The 24,337-nt window shown below is 30.3% G+C and overlaps 1 protein-coding gene across 9 annotated transcripts in view; it reads right to left on the bottom strand.

Moving 5' to 3' along the window:
• LOC105220763 (uncharacterized) overlaps positions 1–24,337 on the bottom strand; it is a 254,578-nt gene that overhangs the window by 1,394 nt on the left and 228,847 nt on the right. For 4 of the 9 annotated variants that reach the window (XM_054228594.1, XM_054228597.1, XM_054228595.1 and 1 more), the window contains 5 exons: positions 23,591–24,191; positions 19,892–20,897; positions 17,610–17,746; positions 16,574–16,806; positions 16,080–16,504 (listed from right to left, as the gene is read on the bottom strand). In XM_054228594.1, the coding sequence (XP_054084569.1) occupies positions 16,238–16,504; positions 16,574–16,806; positions 17,610–17,746; positions 19,892–20,897; positions 23,591–24,191 (2,244 nt within the window). In that variant the 3' untranslated portion in view covers positions 16,080–16,237. Of the gene's footprint in view, positions 1–16,079; positions 16,505–16,573; positions 16,807–17,609; positions 17,747–19,891; positions 20,898–23,590; positions 24,192–24,337 lie in introns of those variants that run through there. The other 5 variants (XM_054228598.1, XM_054228599.1, XM_054228601.1 and 2 more) reach the window with 5 other exon arrangements.

Here is a 24,337-nt window from a genome sequence, read left to right as displayed (position 1 = left end):
CATATTGAAAATAAATATACTTTTTCACTTTCCGCAGCAAAATTTTTTTACTTCAGCTCAACATATTTTTTGAATCAGGGATGGTTACTTACAGTATTTCAAGAGATGTGATGCAAAAAAAGCTGCGAAAGCAATGCAAAAACCAACCAAGAACAACAAAAAACAAAAATCATTCAATTTTGTTAGTGTCAAGAAAAACTTTACACACTTCGATTATTTGACTTTAACAAGTCGTGTTATACAGTTAACCGTACTTCACCGTTACCTATTCTTCGTAAAGGCATTTACAATGAATTTGTCAATTAGTTGGGGATTAATTTTTGCTTTTTTTCATATCTGAAGTACCCATTATTGTCTTTTTAATATTCCATGCAAAGGGTTTAGTTTGAAGAGGTCCAACTATTGCCCCATAATCCCCAATGGGGTAAAAACGTTTGAGATCTAGATCTAACAGCAATGTTTTCTTTAACCCTCTAAATAGTGTATAATGGCTAAAATTGATCGGAAAATATAGAAATACAAGAACCAAAGCCAGAAAAAGGCCCTAAATTATAAATAAGTGGACATGTACAGTGCTTAATGTCTCGAAAACTTGACCAAATTCCAAAAATTACGATCAGTGTTCTTACGAAAGAGTTCTAGGAAGAGTGCAATATTCAGATTTCTCATGAAACTGCGCGACAAAACATGCTACGACATGAACATGCACGAAGATCTGCCAAAAAAAAAAAGGCTAGCTTTCTTTTCTTGATTTTTGGCTTTGGTTCTTGTATTTCCATATTTTCCGATCAATTTTAGCCATTATACACTATTTAGAGGGTTAAAGAAAACATTGCTGTTAGATCTAGATCTCAAACGTTTTTACCCCATTGGGGATTATGGGGCAATAGTTGGACCTCTTCAAACTAAACCCTTTGCATGGAATATTAAACAGACAATAATGGGTACTTCAGATATGAAAAAGCAAAAATTAATCCCCAACTAATTGACAAATTCATTGTAAATGCCTTTGCGAAGAATTGGTAACGGTGAAGTACGGTTAACTGTATAACACGTGCTTAACAAGTAAAATAATCGATGTGTGTAAAGTTTTTCTTGACACTAACAAAATTGAATGATTTTTGTTTTTTGTTGTTCTTGGTTGGTTTTTGCATTGCTTTCGCAACTTTTTTTGCATCACATCTCTTGAAATACTGTAAGTAACCATCCCTGATTCAAAAAATATGTTGAGCTGAAGTAAAAAGTAAAAAATTTTGCTGCGGAAAGTGAAAAAGTGTATTTATTTTCAATGTGTAAACTGTTTCTTGACATACTGTAAGTATGAAAGATAAATATTATTGCGGTACAAAAATCAAGATACCCATAACTTTATACTTTATTCTTAGGAAATGCTGAAATATGACGCAAAAAACAGAAAAGGAAAATGATAAAATAAACAACTTGATTGGGTAATGGTCATCATCTCAAATTAAATTTCATATTCAAAAAAGTAATTGTAAGAGTGTGAATTGAATAAGCATTCGCCTATAAGAGCTCAGTTGACTTCAAAACAACCGATTTCTAGGAATATTCTTTCGTAAGCAAATGTATGAATAAATATGATAAATTGGGGAACCACCGCATATCCATTAAATAAGTAGTGAATTGTTCCACAATAAGTGGAACAAAAAAATAGTAAAAGAGAATGAATTCAAGAAGATCAATTCTCCACAATATTTAGCTACAACGAATTGAGGACGAAGATAAAGTAATCTCTATTTATATTTTTTTATAAACCAACTGTAACCAGGAAACTCAAGATTTACTAGAAAATTTTCAGCTTATCATTATTAACAACAATAGTAAATATCTTTTTATTTAACAATTACCTACAAGTATTTCAAAACATGTCAAGTGAATTCTATATTTTCCATGTTTCTAAAGTGCTGGTTAGTTTCAAAACACTATCATTATGGGTATATTTCCATGGGACTTTTTCACAAATCATTAGTTTCTTAGAAATCTAAAGTAAATAAAATATAAGCCAGCTGAAACTGCCTTTGACAAGATTTCTATGAAATACCGATGTACCTAGGAATAATGCAATTAGCAATTGGAAAATGATAGTAAGTAAACAAATGTTTTGTAATAAAGAAGAATTAATTAATAAGATTTGCAATGAGAGAAACTCCTATAAAGTTTCGAAAATGGATTAGCGCTAAGAGGAAAATAGTCCCAAAAAAAGTTGAAAGATTTAATAAGAGTTTAAAAACAGAGTAACAAGCATTTTCGATAACATTTAGATCTAATATTTATAAGCGAAATTTTTGCAAATGCGGGTTTTGAGATACAAAAATAAGCATAAAAGATTATAGGTTGTTAAAATCCATAAGAGACCTCTTGATACATTATTTGCTGTTTCTTAGTTAAAAAGTTAAAGGAAATAAGTATCGATAAGAACTCACAAGATACGGAGACTAACTAGGAAACTCAAGGAGATCTATGGTACTAGAACGCTGATCTATTAAATTGATAAACATCCATCTTGAAGAGAATCTAAAATAGCGTTAATAAACGTTTGTTGGACAGACTCAAACTGATTATTATGAAAGGTTTGAAGGTCTTGAAATCATAAAGTATAGGTCACCATCCGGTTGTACGGAAATCGGCTTTAAAAAATCCGAAAATTTGTATACAGTTTCAATGAAAGTCTCAAGTCTTTCAGTTTCTTATCTTGCTTGCTTTCGAGACAGCTCTCTTACTCTCAGAGAGCAGATTTTAGAATCGATAGACAATTTTACTTATAAGCTACAAAGCTACATAGTTTTTGAATAGCTCAAATCTAAAATTTGATTCAAATAACCAAAAAAATCAAGCTAATTAACTCCAATTATCAGTTTATCAGCAAATATTATAACATACATATATACTTGTTTATTCAGCAAAAAATTTTTAATACTTATAAAATAATTAAATTAAAATTAATGCTCTTGGACGTATGTTCATATCTATATACACAATCTAAAACAATGAAATGTACAAATTTATTGCGCGTAAAAGTCACATCTACGCTGGCCTCTAAGTCATTAATGCTATCCTAGAGGCAGATTATAATTTAAATACGCTGCTAATTAGCGCTTTTGAACATTGTTATCCACTCGGTAAAATAGAATAATGAAGAAAGCTATGTGATTACCACCAGCAGCTAATTATCAGTCTTGGTTTTGTATAAAATGGTCACAGGACGATGATGGGAGGATAAGGAACGACTTCGAAAGCATTATCAACGTATTAAAATTTAATTCATATTTTCATTCAGTAGGATATGTTATGTTTAGTGAGCTATATAACTTGACCTTTTTATCGCTCTTTTATTTTTATTTTTCTTCCGATATTTAAATTAATTTGAGTTACAAGTGTAAGCTTAAGGGGTTAGGGGTAGTTAGAATTTTCAAAAAATCAATTTTTTCGTTAAGAGTAAAATCTTAAAAATATTCACTGAAAATTTGAAGTTGAAGTTACCTTGAACTGATGACAACTGTAACTCGACAACCACTCAGTAGATTTTAATGAAATTCATACAATTTTTAGAATACATAATAAACTCAGGCCAGATCTGAAGGATTTTTTTTTTTAACTTCGATTTTTTAAGACCAATTAACTGTTGATTTTTTCCCGAAAATCTAAAAAAAAAATCCTGAAAAGCTTCGGATCAGGATTATCTATTTATAAAACTAATTTTTTTTTATCCGATTGATTTTATATGAATCTTCAAGGACCACCGCAAGGACCACCGCAAGGACCATTTTTTGAAACTGGGTCAGCACAGACAGCTATAACTTTGGAAATTATAATTTTTTTTCATATTTTCGTGACTTTAAGTCAAAATATTGCATAATAATGCTATATTATTACTTTTGTAAAATAACCAGATTTAATAGAAAAGAAATTACTGAAAATTCTAATTTTTTCGTGTCTCTGACTACCCCTAACCCCTTAATGGAGATCTCTCATTGAAATGTAAGTCATACAAGTTTGATTTTTGTTTAGGATGATTTTATATTTTTATTTTATATTTTTATTTATACTATTACCTTAAACCTGTTCATAAGTGGATCGTGCTACCAAAACTTCTAGACTATCTACTTTGAGCCCTATTCTCAAAGGTAAGGAATACTGCTAAGATCTTGTAGATCTTGCCCTTGAGCCTGATCGAGTAAAGACAAGCAACATAGACACATATACTAATCACGCTAACACAGTGAGGTCTACTGGAACAATTTTTTCCAAACAAGTAAAATTTCTAACAGTAAAGAATGGTAATCTTAATAATATGTTTATGAAACTCCTATATTTCTCAGTAGCTCCTTTGCTTATATATTTATTTAATTACTTGATTTGAGTATTATGTTGCATGGTTTTGTGTATAATAGAACAAAATTGCTTAACAGAGGCTTGGGCAACGCCCCATTACTTCATGGGGGGTAATCACAAATTCCAAGCTGTATGCGTATATATGTCTTGAATACTGAAATATCAAAACAAATATATGTGCGTAAATCTATTTACTGCTGACGTAGTCTCGAATAAGTAACTATATTCATGTTGACTTAAATGAACCCAGTAGGCAATAACAAGGCGAAAACTTTTTGAAACGAGCCTCCAATATTGATTGTAGATAAGCTTCGAAAACCACTCACTCAACATAGTTTTATTATAAATACATATATAAATAAGATCAGCAGAAAAAAAAATATTTTTTTATTTTAACTGTGTAATTAACCCCATTGGAATATTTCTGCTTGCTATTTACAGCGATTGCTCGGTAGAATTACGTTTATGACACACATTTGCATGGCAAAGAAGACACATTATGCTCGCATACGGATGTTTTTACACAATTGATTTCTATAGATATTGGTACTTAGAGATGTCTTATGCATACGTCAGCAGCTTATCAGTTTGCATGAAGTAAACAACTTGAATGTAAATAAAAACAGTTGCGCTTTTATTATTACATTATAAGTAAATAATATGTTTATAAAATATTTCAATCAAATTGTTAAATAAACATTAAGAATTCCATAACAAGATTCAGCTCAGACGATGAAATGGAAAAAATAAGGATTTGTTTTCGATTTGGAGGAGCTTTCATCTCCGTCATAGAGTGGAAGCTCTGATATTGAGCTTTCAAAATCAGAAAACGATCATGAAGTGTTTTGAAGGAAGAAGTAGACATTTATCTATAAAAAAAACTATAAGATTATTAAAGATTTATTTTGGGTATGGGAGAGCTTCGTTCGCTAATGAGAGGAAGCTATGATATTGTGATTTAAAAATCATAAAACGATCATAAAGTGATTCGAAGGAAGAAGCAGACATTTATCTATAGAAATCGAAATAATAAAAATTAGTTTAGTGAACTCCGGAAGCTTCGGATTTACATAAAAACCACATGGAACGGATGAAGAGTACTTTCGAACAATGAACGATTCTTTCTACAAAATAAATATTTTTAGAAAATCCCGCAAAAATTTACTAATTCCGTGGAAGCTACTCTCCTTATAAAATTTTAGAGAAACTCTCCCAACAACTCTCAGTGTGAGTGTAAATTACGTTCATCACGTGCTTCTCATGTTTTCAGTTGAACGCTTAACAGTTGAACGTTTTTAATCACGTGACATTAAGACAAGCCTTTAAATAATTTGGTGGATTTTCAAACCGGAATTAAACGCATTTCCATATTTAAAAATATGACGAAATGAAAAGTGAAAACAAATCAGAACGGCAATGACCAATATGCACCAACACCAAAGCACGTAATTTTGTATTTAAAAATAAATAAATAAATTTAAAGTATAGCGACTCACACACACAAAACTCTGGTATGTGAGAGATGGCAAACAACCTCACGTGTCGCCGATAACGGTTCGTTTTGCAAGTCGTATAATGCTGATGAGAGCTATACTAACAAGCTCAACACGAAGGTGATAAGAAAACAATTTTGCAAAATATGTAAATATGCGCCATATTTGTCCGGGTAGTATGTGTGCTTTTGTAAAGCAATAGCCAAATACAAATATTTTTTTAACCTTACAAAAATACGCTCAGGTTGTTACTATGAAGCTGAATTTCAAAACCAGTTGCAAATAATTGTTTTAAAATTATATTGATGGTTTCTGGTTAATTGAAAATACTAATTATGGTTAGTTGAACAATAGATTGCGCAATATATTTCTAAGGTTCTTTGAAAATAACGGAAAATATTGAAACAATTTACATTAACTTTGATTAAGTTAGGGCTATTGATTTCAATTTTTTTTTTTCAACATTTTTTTAATAAATTTACTTAAGCCAGGGGGGACGCTTAAGAATATGTTTTGGTGCGTTCATTGATACGATTCTTCGCTTCATCTTCAATATTTCAATCACTCACCCATGCCTCATAATCATATACATATTTCTATATATGTATACCGATATTCAATTAAAAAGTAATGCAGCGTATTAATTGCATCAGAGAGATTGGTAAATTTCCATTTGGAACATGGTAAACGAACATATATGTACATATGTATGTGTGAAAATGGCAAATAGCATTATTATTGTATGAATGAAGAGATAAATCTAGTGTAATGCGTCTACCAAATAGAGCAGACTGTCTGACCTCACAAATCCGTTAAGTATTTCAACATAACAAATCGAACATTTGCTTAGATCTAGATTAAGCTGCATGTTATGCAAAGTATTAAATTTTTATACTCTATATTTCAGAAGCTTGCAGTAAATACTTCCTGAAAAGAGCTTGTCTTATTGGTATTTCTGTGTTGATGGCAAAAAATTTTCGAACAGTTTTGTCCATTCCTTTTAATTGAGTTCGATGGTTTGGTCTATGAAAATACTATACTGAATACTCGATCAGGAGTTCTATAGTGTTAAACATACAGTATACGACAAAATTATGGATACCCCATGAGATTTTTTATCATTATTTGAATATTTCTTGATTTGAATTTGCCAAAAAGGGTTATCAAATGCCCCCCAAGTTTTTGAAATATACTAATTTGGAGTAATGGGAGCAAGCTTTAATTAAAAAATACGAAAGGCAGTCAAAGAGTTTGATGAAAGTGTCATGAGAGACTCCAAAGTATGTACATCCAAGGCACCATTAAGTTCGGAGGTGAAAATGTTTTCGTTTGGGGTTGCTGTCGCTTCAGTGGTCTATCAAATCTGGTATTAATCGAAGGCAAATGACGGAAGAGTCCTACGGATTGATGCTGAGTACAAATTTAGAGCCCTCAGCACAAAAAATGGACTTAGAAGATAACTCTATATACCAGCAGGACAATGAGCCCAAACATACATGTCGGGTTACGAAAGAATGTTTCGATCAAAAATCGATAGAGCTCCCACTGTGGCCTGCCAAAACCTCAGACTTAAATCCCATAACAATATTTGAATGATAAGCTCGTCCGATATTCTTGTCGTCCCAATCACTTTTTCTGAACTCCGGCATACCTCAAAGTATTTTTGCTGTAATTAACGCTAAAGGTGCCAACACTAAATATTGAAGTTCTATTTAGAAGCTAACCTTATAATATATAGATATATGATCGCGCGTTTTGCAACAAATAGTTGAAATATACAATATTTAATGTTATTTTTTTAATGCAATACAAGATATAATCATTTTTGTGTTTACATTCAAAATTTTGTCGGACACTGTATATAATGATTCAAAAAATTATGAAAATTTTCGTTTTTTTGAAAAAAAATGCTGTATTCAATATAATCTTCATTCGATATTATGCAGATATGCCAGCGTTTCTTGCAATAGTCGAAACCTTTTTCAAACTAGATTTTTGAGATAGCCTTGGCTCTTTTAGCGATTTCTCGTATGCTTGTAAAACGACGACCCTTCAAGGTTCTCTTCAGTTTTGGAAACAGACAAAAGTCACACGAACTTAAATCTGGCAATATGAAGGCTTGGTCATTGTTACAGTATTGTTTTTGGTTTTTGAACCAAATTGGAAATATTATATTAAAATTCCCGTTATTTTTTTAACACACATTGTAGAAAGAATATGCCTCTATGCACTGCTGTTATTAAAAAAACTCTCATACCCGGGTTTTATACTGATTGAAGATCTCTATACTAAATTTGAGAAAAATTATTTAATATTTTTCCTTATGTACTTTTATTAATATGTTTGGACTTATTTACTTAACTTGGAATACATGTATTGATTAAGATTTTTTTTTTAAATAAGTGTTTTAGTAATCTTACATACATACATACATACGTTTTTCTACATTTATTATATAATATTATATATTATATGTACGGTATTCTATAATAATAATATTGGTACTTCATCATAGTCATGTCAAAGTCAATTTATAGTTATCAATAATGTTTTTATAATGAATCCAATTCGACTATATTTATCATAATGTAATTCGTATTATAATTCATACACGCGCGCTCTCTCTATTTTCTCCCTCTCTCTCTTTCTCTGCATTCCCCATTTTACCGCATGCTATTTGGAAATATATCCAAGTCTCAAACAATCGATTTTGGAATATCTTTACTTATGAAATCTTCAATGATTTTCAATTTCCGATTCTGTCATCATTTCGATATTCTTCAATAAAAAATTAAGTCAGTTACATAGATGTAGATTAGAACTGCGAGGAATAAAATATATGAGCCTAGAAGTATATGCTTTTTTCTTCACTCAAATCTAACTGTTCGTCTCTCTTTCTCTCTCTCTCTCTCTTTCATTTCCGTTCTTTCCAACTAACGCACAATTTTCACGCTTTCTAACGGTTTTGCAAAATTTTAAAATTGTTTTCAGTGCATTTTTTCTCTTATTATTAAATTATTTTTATGAAAGTGTTATTGACTAGATTTGCAATTAGTATAGTTTTTTACGGCTAATAACATTAACTACTATATTGTTTATTTTTTTTTTATAATTGTTCAATAATTTTACTTTAGATAATTGTAAAAAGCAAGTTTTGTTGAACTTTAATTATTGACTAAGTAAAATAGTAGTTGAACCTATTTGTTTTACGTGTACATAAAATGGCAGGCATAATGTTGAAGCTGACATAAGATAAGAGTTAGTGTAACAAATATTTAATAATGTAGCAAAATCTTAATCTAACACCACTGTAAGTTATTATAATTTAACGAATTTTGTGAAGCAGACTTTTGGTGTATGATAAATATGTGTATTTACGAGGGTGGCCTGATAGTTTAGTGATATTCTATTTCTGCAGATAAATTTTTTGCTCCTTATATTTAAAACAATTTCTCAAAATTATCCAATTCCTTAATATCGTTAATATAGATACTTCTTTAAGACCAGTTTCAGCCAACGATTCTTCCAGCAGATCAATGTTTTGTGTTAGATTGATTGAATTGATCGATCGATCATTCTTCTTCTTTAGTTCCGATCAACCATTCACCACAGTTTAACTTTTCAATGAAAGTTACATCGTGGTGAAATTCAAAAATTTCAAGCTACCCTCGTATTTATCGTTCAAACATATTTATATACACACTGTTAGCAAGTATAAAACATCTGTAATGCGATTTTAACTGTGTTTAAAGCACACGTAAAAAGGATTTAAGTATATTTAAGGTTATAATGAACTAGCTGACTTATTATTAACATCAATTTGAGGTTAGGGAATATACATAGAAAAAACCTTCATTCACACATCAAACAAAATTTAAATAAATAATTACAACTTATAAAAATAATTCTTTTAAGGAGATATAAACAGAATTTTTTTAAATAAACCCACGATAAACAACCCCATTTCTAGATACTTCAAAAATCAGCTGATAGCGATACAAGAACTTTATCATAAAAAGCTATTAGGTCTACAACTTTGCTTCCGCCGTTTTCCAATAGATGTCTATAGGGTCAAGCACTTGTCGATTAAATCGTTTTATATCGATCTTGGTCATTTGTGGCAACATTAACCCAACAAAATATTTATAGAGATCTGTTTGCATCCCAAACTTATTCTAAACTGAAAATGTCACTTTTTGAGCCGAATTCTCGACATTTGCGGGAAATTTTGCTTTTTTTTTTTTTTTAATTCCAAAAAAAATGCGGCGCAGGCTCATCCACATTTGTAACCGTTTTTATAAAAAAAAAACGAAAGCAAAGTTGTAGACCTAATATATAAACTAAACATTCTCAAATCAATGATAAATTATATCGAAAAAGGGGTTATTTTAAAAAAGAAGCGATATCTCAAAATATTTCACGTACTTGAAATATTCACCACAAACAGTTGTGAGTTGAGTTTCAGAAGCAAAAACCTTTTTCCGCCAAGAATATTTAATAATTATCTAGCATTTCAACAGATCGTAGCATTGAATGATAACATCGGACCAAAGTAACCAAAACTGTAATGGATTTATATCGAACGAAGAACCTAGATTTTGAGAACGCTTTAAGTAGCTACAACAATGGTATTATGTCGTCTAAATGGAACAAATATTTTGTAGAAAATCTAAAAATAATTCTAAACTCATTAATTTACCGAGAATTTGGAAGAAGCAACGATTGTCACGCTCCTGGTAACGCTAGGATGGCCACTAATGACGGTAATTGTAGCCAATAGAATCCCGGATGCACCCGATCCTCTCGAGCGCGTCAAAGTGGAAATACCCTATTTAATTTGGGACTGGAGAAAATTTAGTTCATAGAAGGTGCTGTGAGAAAAAAATAATTAAGAAGCGAATTTGGAATAAAAAAAAATTGAAAAAATAATAAAAAAATATACTATAAAAAAAAATTAAAGAGTTGTCCATTATAAAAGAAAAAATATAAAATATAATATAAATATAATAAATATATAAATTATAGATAAGTTACTATTTTAGCTAATGCAAGTCCAATAACCACTGTTAAACGCACTCAGAATCAACTCAGCACTGCCAATCTTATACTTTACATCATCTACATACGTACATAAGAGTATTTATGTATGCAATGATGAACGGTAATTTGCAGAAATGTAATGTAATTTTGATTACTAAACCGCAATGTCTCAGCTGCAATTAAGGCAAGAAAAAATGAATTTTACGCGTGCTGAGCGCGGTTTAGATTTACAAAAAGGTTTAGTGGTTAAGGCGATATGCAAGAGTGCATGGTTCCAGTGAGTCAACCATACAAGCAATTATTCCTCTAAAGTGTGGGACGGTTTTACACAATGAAAGGCACGAATGTGTATGTGTGTGTATTTCACTTGTTGCTGGTTACTGAGTAAAAAAAGTGAGAATTTCTCTCTTCATTTCGTCTGTATGGCATTTTGATTGTAGTATAAAAAGAGTTTGGTTTCTAAAAAAATATATGTATTTAGTTAAAAAATGTATTATTTTCAATTTATTATTTTAATTATTTATTTATTATATTTTTGTGTGATATTAAGGCTTACGTGTGTTTGCCAAAAAATGAAGTTATATTACAATTTAACAAAAAAAATTGGAAAAAAAATATTTTCAATTTTCAGAGAAATATTTTTTAATAATTAAAAAATTAAACGAAATTACTATTATAAAAATTTTACTTTGAAAAATTAATAAGAAAAAGTATGTTATATAAATTCATTGAGGGTATTCACAAAATATTATAATGTGATTATTAAATTACTAATTTAAAAAATATATGGCTAGCTGCAAAGAAAAAACAAAAACTATTTCAAAACTATAGAAAAAAACCCCTCTTAAATTGAACTGATTTGTGTAATAAACATTTAAATCCACAAATTATAATTTTTATTAATTGCTAATCTAAATTATTTAAAAAATTACCTTTTTTTCAAAAAAAAAAAAATTATATCAATATAAAATATTAAAAAAAAAAATTCTCAAAGAAAAAATATTAAGAAAAAATTACCTTTTTTAAAAAAAAAAAATTATATCAATATGAAATATTAAAAAAAAAAAAATTAATGTATTTTCTCAAAGAAAAAATATAAAATTACCTTTTTTTTCAAAAAAAAAAAAAATTATATCAATATAAAATATGAAAAAAAAAAATCTTAAGAAAATTAAAAAAAAAATTTTAATGCATTTTCTCAAAGAAAAAATATTAAGAAAATTAAAAAAAAATTCCAAAAAAGTTTTTTCTAAAATGCATTTGCTCAAAGAATAAAAAAAATATTAGTTGCTAATCCAAATTATTTAAAAAACTACTTTTTTTCTTCAATGCATTTTCTCAAATAAAGAAAACTAAAAAAAAATCCAAAAAAAAAAGTTTTTTTTATAATGCATTTTCTCAAAGAAAAAAAAAATCCAAAAAAAGTTTTTTCTATAATGGATTTTCTCAAAGAAAAAAAACGTAAAAAATAATTATTTATATAGTAAATAAATAATTTTCCATTTTGTGAATACCCTCAATGAATTTATCGTATTTAATTTTGTTTTAAATTTTTTATATTTTTTGATTTTTGTTGTTTTTTTCAATATGGCACTGTTTTTAGGCTAGCTTTTCGAAAGCTTTATTTAAGAGCAATTAGACAAGACAACGACTAATGCACATGTGGTGAAGTTGCACTAGACTGGCGAAACACGCATGCGCATGCGCACAATTTACACACACACACATAACCGGTGTATGTATGTGAGCGCGCGTCTGCCAGATTTGAATTTTTGTTGATTTTTTTTTGGTTTGGTTAAGTTGTAATTTAATTAATTTAAGACTATTTTTGAAGATTTTGGTTTAATTACAAAATTTACTACTAGTAAATAAATGAAGTTTTACGTTTAACCGACGAGTGGTTTTCAACGCTTTAGCAAAAAGAGTAAAGGACAATTGAATAATTTGAATATGGTAAATGTCTATAAAATTCATACAAATTGCTAAGTCCATCGTTTGATAATTGCAATTATTACATTTTTTGGCTTTGACTGGGACTGCTGGTGCTAGGGTTAACAGTGTTGGAGTTTACTTAGCGTTGATTGGTTGCGATGGGATTATAAAAATATGGTAAATTAAATATTTTTATATAAGATTTAATAAAAAGTTGTTTACTTTTTTAACTAATTTGTGGGTTAATTATAAATGAAAATACAATTTGGTCGGACTTAAATAGGATAATAAGATGGATAAATAATGTAATAATGAAAAAAATTGCGGGTAATTATGCAAGTAATTACAAAAATTTAAAAAAGATCACAAAAACTTGTGGACACTGCTATACTACTATAAATAAATAATTTTTTTTTTTTTCATAAAATTACTTATATTTAAAATTAATGTAAAATTAAAAACTAATATTGGATTTTAAATAAAAAAATTTAATAAAAATATCTATAGTTTAAACAGCTTCCCAGTACCAGAAATAAACTTAGTTTTCATGGATCTCAAGTTGAAACGGTCTACATATGGTTTTTAAGACAAAATCGCAGCGGATTCTTATGTTATAAAAAAAAATATATTTTTATGAGAGATCAAATATACTTCAAAATTGTAATCAAATCCCCAATGTAGATTTTTTTTAAATACAATCCAAAATTGTCACTTTTGACGCACAAGAAACGTGTAAATAAAACCAAAAAGAGTATTAATTCTAATTAATAAATGACTTTCGCACATTTAATAATTCAATTTCGCATTTTAATGAAAACAAAATGTTATAAACAAAAATTAACATAAACATTTAAACAAAAAAGTTCGATTTGTTAATCATAAATTATTAATAGGTACATACATGTTGTTAAGTTATCAATTATAAAGTTATTAATTACAAAAAAGTAGAACAACACACATATTCATATGCAATTAAGCAAACTACATACATACACAACAATGGACAACAGTTAGTATGGGTGTATTGTAAAAATAACATATCTGTGTTAATACACACATACGAGTACATACATATACAATAGCCAAGTATAGAAATTTAAACTTTACTAGTTTAAAGTAAAATCTTATAGCGAGTGCATATTTAGTACAGCTAATTTATTTATTTAGTTACTTCTTTTTCACTTATTCAGTAGAATGAGAACACTGCTTAAGTACTATAGCGATGATGATGACTAATGGCGAAAGGTAGTAAATATTTAAAAAATGAAAGGCAAAGTGACTGGCGTAAAGTAGAAAACAAATGCAGCGGCTCAATGTTGATAATAATTGATAAAAAAATATATTTAATTAAAAAATAAAATAAAAAAATTAAGAAGAAATAAAGGAATTGTAGTTTAAAATAATAAAAAATTATAATAATAAATAAAAATATTAAAAAAAAATATTAAAAAAAGTTAATGAATAGAAATATAAAAAAAATATAAATTATAAAAAAATTAAAAACTTATAAATAAAAATAAAAATAATAAAAAATTAAAAATAAATATTAAAAAAATATTATAAAAAAATATTTAAAAAAAAAAATTATAAAAAAATATTTTATAAATAAAAAAAATTAAAAATTATAAAAAATGTTAAAAAATGTTAAAAAAATAATAAAAAATATTAAAACAAAATATTAAAAAAATGTAATAAATAAAAAAAATTAAAAATTATAAAAAATATTAAAAACAATAATAAAAAATATTAAAAAAAATATATATATTAAATAAAAAAAGTTAAAAATTATAAAAAATATTAGAAAAATAATAATAAATAATGGTAAAAAATTCTGTACTTCATGTATACTTCTTGGAATTTTTTATACTTTTAAATACAATTTCTTTCAAATTTCTTTAGCAATACATACAACTTTAATATAATTTATATTAAAAATGATAACAAGTAAAATATATTGCCTTAAACACGTAATTTTCTAAAAAAAATAGTGTTTTTGAGTTTAAAGTATACAGATTTATTAAACATGTTAGAAATAACTGTATTTAAAGGTTGGTACAGTTGAAGCTCCAGATGGTAGTCGGTATTTATTTTGTAATTTGATATTTAAGCTCTCAAATCTTTTTCTTGAAGTTCTTCAAACATAACCTCAAAATATAATTACAGAAAATTAAAATTAAAATTTATAATTCAGAAGTTAATTCAATATTTGAAATACAATTATTTCAAAATCTGCAAATAATTTATTTCAGCACTGCACTTGCTTACTGCCTACGCCAGCACATTTTACTGCAGTTTCTCATAAAAAAAAAATAATATTTATAAATACTTATGGAAAAATACATCGCATTTTAACCAAAAAAAAATTGTGTGTTCTTTGTTGTTGTTGTTATGTGTGTGTTTTTTTTCTCTAAATTATTTTAAGTTATTTGCGTTTTAACGCAATAAATAGTAGTTAAAGTTAAAAAATAATTATTTATATATTTTTTTATATTTATCGATTAATTTATTTTATATATTAATATGCATTAAACCTCGTTAAGTTGTTTTGCTTTACTCGTTTACATTTAAATTAATTCATTTATTCATAAAATCAGTCCATTGTTTATATATTTTTCTGTTTTTTTTTTCTTCTTCTTATGCTTGCTTGTTGCCAAAGTTTGCCTCAATTAATTAATTAATTTTCAGCAAATGGCTTAACGCTTAAACTCCTAACTTTTCACTTGTCATACTCGTTACAATAACTTCGTCAGTTAATTTCAAATGTTTTGGAAATATATTTCAATTTTCTTTTTCTCTAAATTCAATTCATTTCAATTTCGCTGCTGCCGCGCGTTCACTTACAGTTACTTAAACACTATGCTGCATGTAATTCATATTTAAATTTCGCACAATTTACTTAAAATTTAAAATTACAATTCGGAGAATTTATATTATAATAAATTACTTAGTATTACAAAAACAAAAACGTACAGTATTACAGTTGCATTGAGAGAGTGTTAAAATATTATTCACTTTTGATTTTCAGTTTTTTGTCTTAGTTTTGTTTATAGTACAAATGAACGACGTCAAACTTGTATTAAAAAAAAAAAAAGAAAAACGAATGCAAAAATCAAATAATTCTCTAATACATCTGCAACAACTCACCACACCTTTTCTACACTCAAACGCAAACGCTGTGTGACCACTCAACTATGTGCTGCTTACAATTAGCGTACATATTTTTGGTTGTCGCTTACAATTAGTGCATTAATTATCGTTTGCTTTTCAATTAATTGTTAAACTTTACTATAGTTGTTGCTATTATTATGACTACTATAACTGCTAAATCTTATATATATTCCATATATATTTGTTGTGTTGTTGTTTTCCACTTATTTTACTTTTACTTTGAGTTTCAGCATTACTAAATTTAACTAAGCCTATTTCTTTTTGGCCGCTTTTTTCTCTGCTTTGCGTATAGCTTTCTCACGCTCGCGTCGCTCGCGCTCTTGATCTTTACGCTCCTTTTCGATGCTCGCCTTCAGATCCTTAAGGCGACGCTTCAGTCGATGTTTGTCGTCACCGCTAACGCCGAGCGTTTTGAAATCCTTCGAGTCCAGCGACAAGAGTGCGCCACCCTCGACATTGTGCTCCTTGAAAACGGGTATGTAACGCTCCAATTCGATGCCCATCAGCCAGTGGCCAACCTGTTGTTGCAGAGATATATTGTGTTTATTAAAGAAATATTTTATTTTTGATTTTCATTTAGTACACACCTGCTCCTTGGTCCATTCATGTACGGGTCCACCTTTGTAGTTGTAGCAAGCGGCTGCTTTGCGATCCGAGAAGCTGCTACTCGAACCGGACAAATCAATGGCACGACTGGGCGAGTAGCCGGGTGAGGAGCAGCCCGATGACATGCTCGTGGGTGAGGGTGGTCCGGTGGCTTGCTGCTGTTGCCATGGTACTGTGCCAGGCGGAGAGAGGGATTGAGGTATAACTTGTTTAACTGTATGTACACACATTTGATTTTTTTTTTTTAAATTTTTTGTTTTTGTGTTCAAAATGTAACCATGTAACCACCACAAATGTTAAAGGTTATGTAATATAAATATTGGTTTATATTTAATGTAAGGCGCATGAGGGTTAAATTGTTATTATTATTATATTAATTATTGGTTTACCACAACGTAGTATGCGGCAGCATAGCATGATTTAAATAAATTATTTATTATAAATTTTTTTCATTGTCATTATTAATTACCATTACCATCAAGATAATCAAATACAAGAGCAAACGTGAAGAAAAAGAGAGTACAAAAAAAGTTACACGGGTTAGTATTTTATGGGCGCGCAAATGGTACATACATACATACACACACATATATATATATATATATATATATGTTTATACAGTTGCATTAAGTCATAAAAAACAGTTACGGGATAGCGCTAAGTTAAGTAATGTACGAGTATAAATTAAACAACGAAATGTACGAAAATACTTAGTTTGGGTGCAAGAAATGTGGATGCAAACGACAGTTAGCATATAGTATAATAAATAGTTATATATAAATATATATATAGATACGAGTATATAAGCATATAGTATATGAGATAAAATTTATATGTGAAAGAGCAAACAATATAGCTTAGAGATAATGCATTGGTTGAGTGTTTTGACTTGGTTTTGGTAGAAAGTGATCGCAAGTAATTGAAGTGATTTCCATTTTAAAAGGGGAAAATATCAAGTTAAATGTTGTGCAATTAAATGGCATAAATTTAATTGAATTTGTATTGTTTGTGACTTACCTTTGGGCTGCGCCTCATTCACCGCTTGTCGTATTTCATTGATTAGTGTCTTACAGTTAATGGCCGCTGTGCTTTGGCTTTTATTGATTTCGGTGTAATCATCACTGGAATGACGCGAGGAGCCATCGCCAAGTCGTCTACAAATGGAGAATATATATTTATAAATAATATTGTGCAATATTTGTATTATTTATGAAGGAAATATCACCCAATATATGATTTTTGAGGTTAGGAACGACTTAAACAATAAAATAATTAATAATATACTAATGAACTGATTAATTTAATGTAATTTCTAATAAAAAAAGGGCCGAAATCTCTCAACTTTTTATTGTAGTAAATAAAATTTAAAATGTATGAAACTTTAGATCATAAGTTTTCAGGGGGTTTCAAGACCTCATATACTAATTAGGGGGTCTAATTATATATTTTACGTTAAAAAAAAAAATGTTCTCATAACAGATTCTGGTTCCGGAAAAATCATTATGAACATTACTAATACTATTTTTATACTCTCGCAACATGTTGTTGTTGTTCCCAATTCTCTCAAGTTTATTGTTATTATATTAAATTACCCCGCCCCCAAAAAGGTTTTTAGCATATATCTTGCAAACCAATTATACAAACCCAGCTTTCTGCAGTCGTTTCTTTTAGCTATTTCCTTATACAGTCCAAAATTGAAACAAATCGGATAATAACCACGCCCACCTCCCATACAAAGGTTAGGTTGAAAATGACTAAAATGCGTTAACTCGCTAACAAAAAACCTCAGAAACACTAAATTTTACAGAAGAAATATCAGAAAGAAACTGCACTGAGATTTTTTTACAAAATGGAAAATGGGCGTAGCGTCGCCCAATTATAGGCCAAAAACCATATCCAAGAACTACTCGAACGATTTCAATGAAATTCGGTATATAACACTTTCTTGACACCCTGATGACACGGGTGGAATATGGGCGAAATCGGTTCACAACCACGTCTACTTCCCATATAACTAAATTTTGAATTCCTTTGATTCGTTCACTTTATAATATTAACATTGGGAACCAATGAAGATAGCGGAATAAAACTTTACACAAATACTCTATATGAGCTGTGACATCACTTGTGGAAAAATTGTCAAAATCGGACCATGAGTTTTCAAGGCCTCTGATATCGAACATGAAGAACTCGGTGCCTAAGAATAAATTTTCATCTAAAATATACGTAAATCTCTCAGATATTTTAATGTAATTCATTTCCTCTGAATTTTTTTCTTATAACAGTTTGTTTATGTACCAAAAGTGGTTAAAATCTGGTCATAACTTCCCCAGATCCCATATACCTAATTATAGGTAATATAAAATTAAGTTAGCGTATAGTCTTCGATATATTGTATCTTGGTGGTGAAAAAGAGTGATATCGGTTTAGGAATTACAACAGCCCTCATATACCATATATGATGATTTTCGTTATTCTATTGAACTTTATGCAGAATATATGGATCGAATTGTGTTATCTTTATAAAATTACATCAATAAATTGCGAGAGTATAAAATTTTCGGTTGCATCCGAACTTAGCTTTTCCTTACTTGTTGTAGGTTAGGTTAGGAATTTTTTCAGGAAGGTTAAAGAATTCTTGTTTTTAACGATAGTAATTGGTGTAAACTGAAAGGTGATTATGGGATTATAGGTAGAACACTCATATACTCATAAAATTTTGGGAAGAAAGAAATATACAAATACATTTTATAAAATGTATAAAACTTTAGATCAAAAATTTTCAAGGGGTTCCAAAACACCATATACTAATTAGACCCCTTATTACATTTGTTTCGATAAAAATGTTCTCATCGTGGATTCTGGTTCCAGAAACAATACGAAATACATTGGTATTATCATTTTTGTAGGTTTAATTTGAAATTTTTTCAGGAGGGTCAAATATTTCTTCCTTTTAACGATTGTAATTGGTATAAACCGAAAGAGGATTATGGGAATATGGTTAGAACATTCAGGAATAAAAATGTAGTAAATGAAGAATAATACAAAAAAATATTTTCGATCTTAATCTTTGAAACCCATGAGTATTTTTTTCAGTGTAACTTTTGGGACTTCTGAATGAATCTACCTAAAGATCTAGATGTTTTATATTTTATATTAATAAGATGTTAGCATAATTTCTCGGTTGAACAGTATATATTTTAAATAATTGGCTATAAAATTTTCAAAAATTTTATACAAAAAAAAAATTTCGAAATCGAATTTTTGATTCATTACTCTACAGCTATTCCTTCACTCACCTCTCACGCTCGGAGAGCGCCTGATTCAGTTGCTCCGTAAATGATGATGGTGGCATTTTGCCACTTATAATGGCACCAGTCGGTCCGACACGTCGCCGACTCGGATACATCCAATTCTCCGATGATTGCTCATTCTCGGAGAGTTTATCGTTTGAGCCTAAAATGGAATCGTATGAACTATTGAGATCACGACTGCTAGTACCGAACGTTGTCATATTGCTGCGATGGAAATCGCCAACACCGCCAACGATGCCGCCGACACCGACGCCAACGCCTACGCTTACGTCGGGCGGCGAACCAATAGCGTTCTTAAATATATTCGGTATGGTCGAATGACCAAGACCAGCAGCTGCTGCCGCTGCCGCTACAGCGCTCTTATTATGATCCTTATGCACTTGTGCATACAACTGATTGATTTGCTGTTCGCGCGCAGTCGCAACACCACTACCCGCTGTGGCGGTCGAATTCAGCAGTATGGCAGTGGTTGTGCCTGCACCGACACTGCTGTGATGACCGTTGGTAGTATGTTGTTGTTGCTGCTGTTGCTGTAAGTAACTGCGGTGGATAACGCTACTGCCACCATTGCTGCCATTCGACAGTCCATTGCTATCGGAGGCGGCGCTGGCGTGCACATGCGCCACAGTGGTGGCGGTGCCGTCGTCCTCACTGTCTTCGAGCGCACAATCCGAGCTGCTGTTGCTCAGTGTGCGCTTGCCAAAGCTGATGCTCTTGATGCCGTTATTATTGCTACTGTTGCTATTGCTACTGCTGCTGTTGTGGCTGTGGCTGGTGGTGTTAGTAGTGGTGTTAACGGTTGTGGGAGTGCTATAGATTTGGCTATTGTTGCTGCTGCTGCTGCAGCTGTTGTTGGTGGTGACGGCAGCGGCGTTTGTGGTTGCGCTAACTGAGTTGGCATTAGTAGTTGCAGTGCTGGTTGTATTGCAGTTGTTGTTGCCGTTGTTTGCTGTTGAAGGCAGCTGGCGATTAGCTAAACCACCACGTGATGCTTTTTTTGGTTTTTTATTTTATTTTTTTTTGGTAATTTTTATATTTATTTGTGTGTTTATTTTTGAGTTTGAAAGGCAACAAGCGGCGGCGGCGAAAGCGATTTTATTGGAATTTTTTGTTTTTGTTTTGATTTTTTGTTTGTAGTGGTTGAGCGGCAGTCAAGCAGCAGCAAAATGTAGGCGGCAAGTAGTGTAATTTTTTTGTTTTGTTTTTTTTTTTGGACAAAAGCACATCAACAACACAAACAACAATATATATGCAAATGGCAGCAAACAGGACACAGGCACAATTTATTGAAAGAGATAGAAAGAAATGTATAAAAATAACGAATGTAGAATTAGGTATGTCGAACGAAAAGCAAAGAATTACAATGGAATTGTTCAAGATATGTATGAATTGTAAGTATGTAATAGCGTATGTATATTTATGTATGTATGTAATGTGATGAGTTAGCACACTAACAGCAAAAAGTGCGTAAATCAAAATTCCTCTTTTTTGTTTTATTATTTTTATAAGCTCACTTGCTAACAGACCTTATCTTATTTAACAAAATAAACATTTTTGATTAATTAATTAATTAATTGTATTTTTGCATTTTTTGAATTTTTGAAGTTAATATTTTAATATTATTACTGTATTATTACTGTACTATTGAATAAAAATATAATTCCATGTCCTTATATTAAAGAAAAAATATTTAAAAGTTACTGAATTATATTTTGATTTTTTTTTAATATTTTTTGACTTATGCACTTTTTACAATTAATGTGTTGATAATTTAATACGATTTATGATGAATATTACAATGAAATGTATGTAATATGATTTTGAATGATTTGAAATGGATTATAAGTACTAAGAAGTGGCTATAAGCAGTTAATAAGAACGATTGGATTAATAAGCATATAATTATATAAATATTAAATAATTAAAAAGTGCGCAATAATCTTATAGTTTTATCAGAATTGCTCTCTTTTGGTCTCTTTTAGTGTTCTGCACTTGGAACGAATTTCGTATTTCAAAGAAACTTTTGGAATTGTAATGGATTTAATTTAACTTCATACCTACATAGTTTTAAAACTGGAAGAATCACATTTTAAACTAAATAAATTTAGAGAAAACAAAAATCCAACTGAAGTTTAAATAAAATAAAATTTAAAACTTTCTGTATAATTTAATTATAATTATTTTTAATCTGTTCTAATTAAGAAGATATAGAAATATTTTCTACAATTTAACTAAAGGGTTTTTCAATAAGAGCGCTGTGAAAGCACATTCGATGGCATTATGTATGGAACTCGATTTCTTTCGTATGGCCACTACCGGCACGTTTGCAGAAGTACAGGCGCTGAATACAATTTTCGACGGTTTTCAAGCATAAATGCAATTTCACGTTCGCTCTTCGTACGAAATACATTAATCGTCATACTCTAACGGTGTCAAATCGCACAACTGAGGAGGTCAATCGATTGGGCCATTTTGTGAAATAATACGTTCACCAAACCAGGTTTTCAATAAATCGATCCATTCGCTGTGTGGCTTGTGGCGCCGTCCTATTGGAACCACATAATGTCCAAGTCCATATCATCCAATTCGGGCCAAAAAATATTCGGTTTCTTTGAGGGGTAGCGATTTCCATTCATAGTAACGTGACAGTCTTGATCATCACGGTAGAAGAAGTACGGCCCAATGACGCCGCCGGCCCATAAACCGCACCAAACCGTAAATTTTTCGGTATGTAATGGTGACTCATGACAATAACGCATATTTTACTTATTGACGAAGCCATTCAGCCAGAAATTAGTCGGTCATAAATTGGAAGTAGCGTTATTAAAGTGGGGGCCACTGACTCCGAAATTTGGTAGAAATTTTTCAAAATTTCAACGCGTACGATCCAACAGTATATCTTTCCATGATGAAATGGAAAACCTTACTAAAGAAGAAGAAAAGAGCGGGAAAAAATATGGCGACGTTTGCTGTCCCTATAGGTCTACTCTTGTAGCGTCCCTTTTGAAAAACCCTTTATAAAATTAACTTTTGATGAAATTATATTTCTTTTCTAAGTTTCCAAATAAACAATAAATTATCTAGTTTTAAAAATAAAATAAATACTCGTAATAAATACAAATTAAAAAGTAAAATTTAATTCAAAGGAAGCTTTTTATGCAATTTTAAGCAATTTCATTTATTTTTTCCTCTACTAAAAAGAGACGCACTAAACTATTTCGTTTACCCCTTAATAACATTACTTCGATTTCTTTAATTTGACTAAATCGCATAAGATTTAATTGTTTTGCTCAAAAAATTATTCTGAAAATTTACAAATCTAAATATGAATACTATCATTGTAGATTATAACCTAAAAAAGTTCAATCTCTTTTGAAAACAGTGCGTATATACTATATAAACGTTATTATTCATTACATTATTATAATTAATTTTTAATATTATTTCAGTTAATATTATTCGGTGCAAGTATTAATAAAAATTCAAACAAAAACCGCCACCAACAACTTGCTGAACTACAAGTATTTTGAAATATAAAAAACGAGCCAAAGCATTGCCAACTCACACAACAATTTTAGACGAGTAAAGTAGAGTTTAACAATTTGTTGTATAAAATCAAATATTTATACATACTAAATACTGTCAAACATAAATGTAGCACTTCACACACACACTCTCACTTACCTAAATCGATTTTCGTCTTTGTAACGGTATTATCCAAAAGTTCATGCTGCGGCACTGCAGCATCCAACTCATCTTTGATTGGCACTTTGCGCTCCACAGTTGCCGTTTTGACACCCTCGCCATCGGGTGAGAGATCAGAAATCTCCGTATCGGACAATTCCGTTTCGAGTTTCTGGAACAAGGGTTTTGGCGGTGTTTTACGCATCATTTGTGGCGTCAGCTTGAGCGTAGCGCTATCGTACGGCAAACCGACAGGAAAGCCGGCCTTACGCTGTGTCTCCTGCAATTCATGTTCCAAATTGATGACACGATCTTTTAGTTTCTTCACAAGTGCATTGTATTCGGTGTCCTTCTCCTGCAACAGTTGCTGGTAGAATTCCTCACGATGACACATATCCACTTCGCGTTGTTGGTACTCACGTACCAAACGTTTGGCTTTGTTGTATTTCTTATCGAGCGCCATGTACTGCGCCTGTGACTGTTGTAGCATATTTTGTAGATTTGAAGCCTCTTTCTTGATGTTGGTCAGCTCGCGTTCACTTTGACGCAGACGTTCGCTGAGCAGCTCGTTCTCATTGCCGGTTGTCTCCAACTTGACGAGCTGTTTTCGTGGGGGAAAATGGAACGATTAATGTTTGAAGGAGAGAATACGAGTTACAGAAAAAAGTGAGGTTAAAATGAAAGCGCATGCGTAAAGTAGCATAATCATAGCAAAGAAAAGCGTCGTGAGTAGTGATTAGTAATGGT

This window comes from Zeugodacus cucurbitae, chromosome 4 (genome assembly GCF_028554725.1).
Source record: "Zeugodacus cucurbitae isolate PBARC_wt_2022May chromosome 4, idZeuCucr1.2, whole genome shotgun sequence".
Classification (NCBI taxonomy): domain Eukaryota; kingdom Metazoa; phylum Arthropoda; class Insecta; order Diptera; family Tephritidae; genus Zeugodacus; species Zeugodacus cucurbitae.
The sequence above is the reverse complement of the archived record's forward strand: the minus strand, read 5'-3'. Positions and strand labels throughout refer to the sequence as shown.